Source organism: Sinocyclocheilus rhinocerous, unplaced genomic scaffold (assembly GCF_001515625.1).
Source record: "Sinocyclocheilus rhinocerous isolate Xijiao unplaced genomic scaffold, SAMN03320098_v1.1 scaffold358, whole genome shotgun sequence".
NCBI classification, from domain to species: Eukaryota; Metazoa; Chordata; class Actinopteri; order Cypriniformes; family Cyprinidae; genus Sinocyclocheilus; species Sinocyclocheilus rhinocerous.
Window position 1 is genome coordinate 326,328 of NW_015650700.1, and position 4,987 is coordinate 331,314.

At 35.2% G+C, this 4,987-nt stretch overlaps 1 protein-coding gene across 1 annotated transcript; it reads right to left on the reverse strand.

Annotated features, from left to right (window-relative positions):
• Positions 1 to 752: 752 nt before the first annotated feature.
• On the reverse strand, positions 753 to 4,528 carry LOC107712318 (brefeldin A-inhibited guanine nucleotide-exchange protein 3-like). Its single transcript, XM_016517543.1, has 5 exons — positions 4,525 to 4,528; positions 4,287 to 4,401; positions 3,793 to 3,895; positions 1,126 to 1,257; positions 753 to 827 (listed from the first exon to the last, which is right to left on the reverse strand). Exons 1-5 carry the CDS (start codon positions 4,526 to 4,528, stop codon positions 753 to 755), a joined length of 429 nt encoding a protein of 142 aa, XP_016373029.1.
• Positions 4,529 to 4,987: the final 459 nt, after the last annotated feature.

The window sequence follows — 4,987 nt, forward strand, 5'->3', positions numbered from 1 at the left end:
CTGTTTTCTATTGTGCTCTTGCATTATCAGCACAAGATTTTCCTGTTTAATACTGTAAAGCTGCTTTGACAATCTGTATTGTATAAAGCTCTATATAAATAAAGGTGACTTGACTTGACATATACTTCCTCCCGATAGTTCAGACTAGTGGTCAACCACTACATTTTTCTAATGGCAGATTATTACATTTTAATCTTTGGTCTCATCACAATCTTGAAAATGTGATGATATCTTTGGGGTTGTAGTTCCTAAAATTCCCTTAGCACATGGCCTTATGTGAATAACTGCTTTAATAAAACACCAGCTACTCCAGTGCTCAATAGATAATATAACATTTTGCTTAAAGAAACATTTTGCTAATATTTTGCTATTGTCTTTTTTAATGACTACTTTTAGTACTGTTTATTACTATATTAATAATTCCCAATATTCTCAGATGCAGTGGTGACTATGATTTTCATATTTTAGAGCCCAAGCACTGAATGTAGGCCCTGGCAAAAGATAGCACATGGATTTCACAGATTTTGTGAAAAGTGCAGACAGTGAAATTTTTAAATACTCCTGGGAATTCATGCAATTGTCACCAAACTTGGTCAAATTTTTGCCAAGGAATTAAAAACATAAATTGAGAATAGATTATCGATATCTTGAACATGCCATGGCAAGGCAATACACTTATAGCAAAAAAAGGGAAACAGCAAGCCTCTCATACAAGTATACTGTCTGATTTAGATCAAATTGGAGTTGTGTGTTCAGTAATGGGGGCTGATAACATGCATGTGGCAATTGTGGTTCACAATCATAGCGCCACCAACCAGCACCAGGAACTGTGACACATACAGTACAACAGACTTTGAAATAGTCCAAAGAAGTTGTAATTATGAATGAAATTACTGACTGCAGAACTCTTTGACATTGATGCTGTTTTCCTGTTTATTACTATGAAGCTGCTTTGAAGCTATGTTTAATCTATAAAGCACTTGTCTTGAGATTTCATAGCCATAACTATCCATTTTATACCTATTGCTCTATTTTCTCACAGTATCAATATGTTCTAGCAGCATCAGTTGGTATAAGATGTCTGGGTCAGTGTACAGTTGTAAATGACTTGAGGTACACAGGTACCTGTTGAGCCATGGCCCGGATCCTTATGTACTCAGCCTCGGCTGAAGGGGAGTGTGAGGGGGCTGCAACTTTCACTTCACACGCGTCTCCAGTGAAATTGTCCGAACCACTCCGGAAACAAGCTAGCAGATTCTACCAGAGGACAAAGAAGGTATGTAGAAAACTATAACACAGATTTTCTTTTCACACTTTAAACTATAAATCAAAGCTTGCACTGGTTTATATTCACATGTGATACATTAATTCTCTACTTATTAAAAACATATCTCATGTTGTACAGAACAGAACATACTTTTTTTACTATAAGTACTTGCATGAATAAAGCTGTTGCATCTGTCAGCACTCTGTGCTTGACCTACATCAACATTTACACAACAGCAAAAGATCATCAGCAAGCAAGCAGGATTCATTTGTAAGTGAAAGTAAAACTATAAAAGGAAAACCTTTCATTTGTACACCAGATACTCAACAGTATATGGCACTCTCTAGTCTAGGATATAGCTTAAAGGGGTCATAGGATGCCCATTTTCCACATGTTGATATGATTCTTTAGGGTCTTAATGAAAAGTCTGTAACATAGTTTGGTTAAAATTTCTCAATGGTAGTGTAAAAAACATATTTTTTACCATGTCAAAAACAGCTTTTTTCAGAAAATGCAGATTTGTAGCATTTTCCTTTAAATGTTAATAAGTGACGCGACATGTGGCCAAGTATGGTGACCCATACTCGGAATTAGTGCTCTGCATTTACCCATCCAAAGTGCACACACACAGCAGTGAACACACACACAGCAGTGAACACACACCCGGAGCAGTGGGCAGCCACTTATGCTGCGGCGCCCGGGGAGCAGTTGGGGGTTCGGTGCCTTGCTCAAGGGCACCTCAGTCGTGGTATTGAAGGTGGGAGAGAGCGCTGTACATTCACTAGTAGATTAACAAAAAACCACTGAGTGGATTTTTATCATTATAGGGTGGTTGTGTACACACACTGCCAACTCACATTTCAGTTCAAACAACTTGTAAAAGTGCATGTAGCATTATATGACCCCTTTAAAAAAAAGAATACCTCAATATTTTTCAGCCAACACTCAATGAAAATGTATCTATTTGTTTTGAGAGTAAAGGTCCTGCACACTGAGTCCGAAATTTTCGTATGCATTTTTTTTTTTTTTTTCGTATTCGTCATCCTTTCCTATCAAAATGCTTGCTACGGATGCAAAAATGCAGAAAATCGAACCTGATCCGAATTTTTTTTATGACGGACGAAAGTTTCGGAGGCAGTGTGTAAACGTGATTGACACAACGAAAATTTCGGACTCAGTGCGCAAGGACCTTTAGGCTTAAAATGCAATTAGTTTGATCCATTAGCTGAATCATCATTTCAACCACGAAGACACTGCAGCCACTGCAGCCAACAGTGTTTATAACTTGAATGAACTGATTTATAGAAATTAATCAACCCCACTCTTTAGGATCTTTAGGAGCAGTCTTTAGGAAACTTAATTGCCAAATAAAAATGACATTAAAATCACTGCAATCATGACGGCTTAATTTTGTATCAAAAATAATATTAGTATATATTCACTCTATCCTACTAGAGTCTCAATGAAAAAGTCTTCGGTCATAATCACAAGTCATCTTTACACATGTGTATTCATATCCCAGATAGCAGCACCATTTTCCTTCTTTCCCTTCTTTCCCACAACACTAATCCTTAAAGAAGATTACATTAGTGGAGAAAGCAAAGAACATGTGGCCGCTGTGGCCGCAAGCATGTTTCAATCTATTTTTGTAAACACATTTTTGCATATCATATATATATATATATATATATATATAAATATGTGGCAATGAACTTTCCTGTTCAAACTAATGTAGCTTGAATGTGATTTACAAAAGCTTTCCCAGAGGCAAGACTTTTATGACAAAAATTGTGTCCCTGACAATTACATTTAATACTATGCCATGACATAGTATTACATTTAATATATGACACTGTATTACATTTAATATAGTAAAAATAGTAAATATTTTTATAACTTGAAATAACTGTACTTTAGTCTTCAGAGTCATTTGATCCTTCAGATCCATCATTCTAATATGCTGATTTGCTGATTAAGAAACATTCCTTATTATCAATGATGAAAACAGTTGTGCTGCTTCATATTTTTGTGGAAACCGTGATACTATACTTTTTGAAATTGTACCTAGTTTTTAATGGCTGTGTATTGCGGTTTTCACACAACTTCATTAATTGCGAACTGCTCTGAAACTTTGAGCTTGTACTGTACAACATGCAACAGCACTGAATCTTGACTTTGAACATGCAGGACTCACATTTAACAAAATCATTGCTTTTTGAATTGTAATAATCAATTTAGGATGTATCACAAGACCTGTTTTTCCATCCCCAAATTTAGGACCTTTCAAAATGATAATTAAGATCATTAACACTTTTTACGACCTTAAATTTCATAACACTGAAACCATTCACAAAACCAAACCATGCACACACAATTTCAGCCACATGCATAGAATTAGTGCCCACTTGCATGACAATGACTTTGTGCTGATCCTGGTTACAAAGAACAAAGTTTTTTGTCAAGGCTCATGCAAGATTTTTGGACAGTGGAGACACAGCTTCAATAACTGTTATTATGATAGTCACCTTCACAGGCTCCAGGGTAGCCGAGAAAGCGTCCTGCAGGGCACAGCATGCTAACCGCCACATCTCCTCAGTGAAAACAGGCCCTGCTGTTACCAGAACATACCTGGACATCAAAAATAACAAATCAGAACTTAATATGTCCATTGCTACTATACTGGAGACATAAAACTAAACTAATCTTATTTTGCAGCATAACTTCAAGCATTTTTTTCAATGAACTATCTTGAAAATAACCTGTTAAGCACTTGAGATACATAATGATTGTCACTACTTAACCTGTATTTTTATTCAACTAAACCTCATGCAGTCAACTGCATTCATGCATCTGAATGTAACATCGTAAGTGACCGATTTAGAGCGCTCTACATCACAAAGACTACACTCCTCACATGGTGCACACGGTAGAGTGTGCTCTGAATTGATTTCAGGAGAGTTTGATGCTGTCTATGTAGGCAGTTCAATATGTTTAAACACACACACACACACACACACACCTAATACAGGAGCAGCCCACTCTGGAGATGGTCTCGGCTGGTTCTGCCACACAGGACACCAGCAGTTTGAAGAGATCTTTCAGCATCAGATTAATCAGACTCTCATAGCCAATATCTGCAAAATAAATGAAGTCATACAATTTATATTTCATATACATTACAATTTCACACTTCAAGGTCATCTCCAAGTTAAAACTCCTGAACATATCTGCATTAATTATCATGGCACATATTGTACACATCAGGTATTAGTGGGCTGAATCTCATGAAACCTGTCGATATGTGACCTGAAAAGATAAAAAGGAAGAAAGAAACTTTGTTTTGTACAATGTTATTTTAGTATTACTGATATACTATTACAGTTTTTGTAAAATTTTGTAATCAGATTTTATTTTTATATTTTCTGTTTTCACTTTAATTTTAGTTCAAGTTTTAGTTGTATTTTTCCCCCTTTTCTATTTTTTTTATGTCTATATAGTTTTTTTTAATTGTTATTAGTTTATTTACTTATTTTAGTACTTCAAGCTAAACTAAACAATAAAACAAAATAAACCTCCAAGTTTTTTTACAAATATATTTTATATCAATTAACATTTATTTTATTTTAAGCAACCAAATGGTTACTATCGTTTTAGTTTTAATTTTAGTTAAATGATAATAACCCTGGTTTAGCATGAACCGAATAAAGCCTTTTTTTTTTT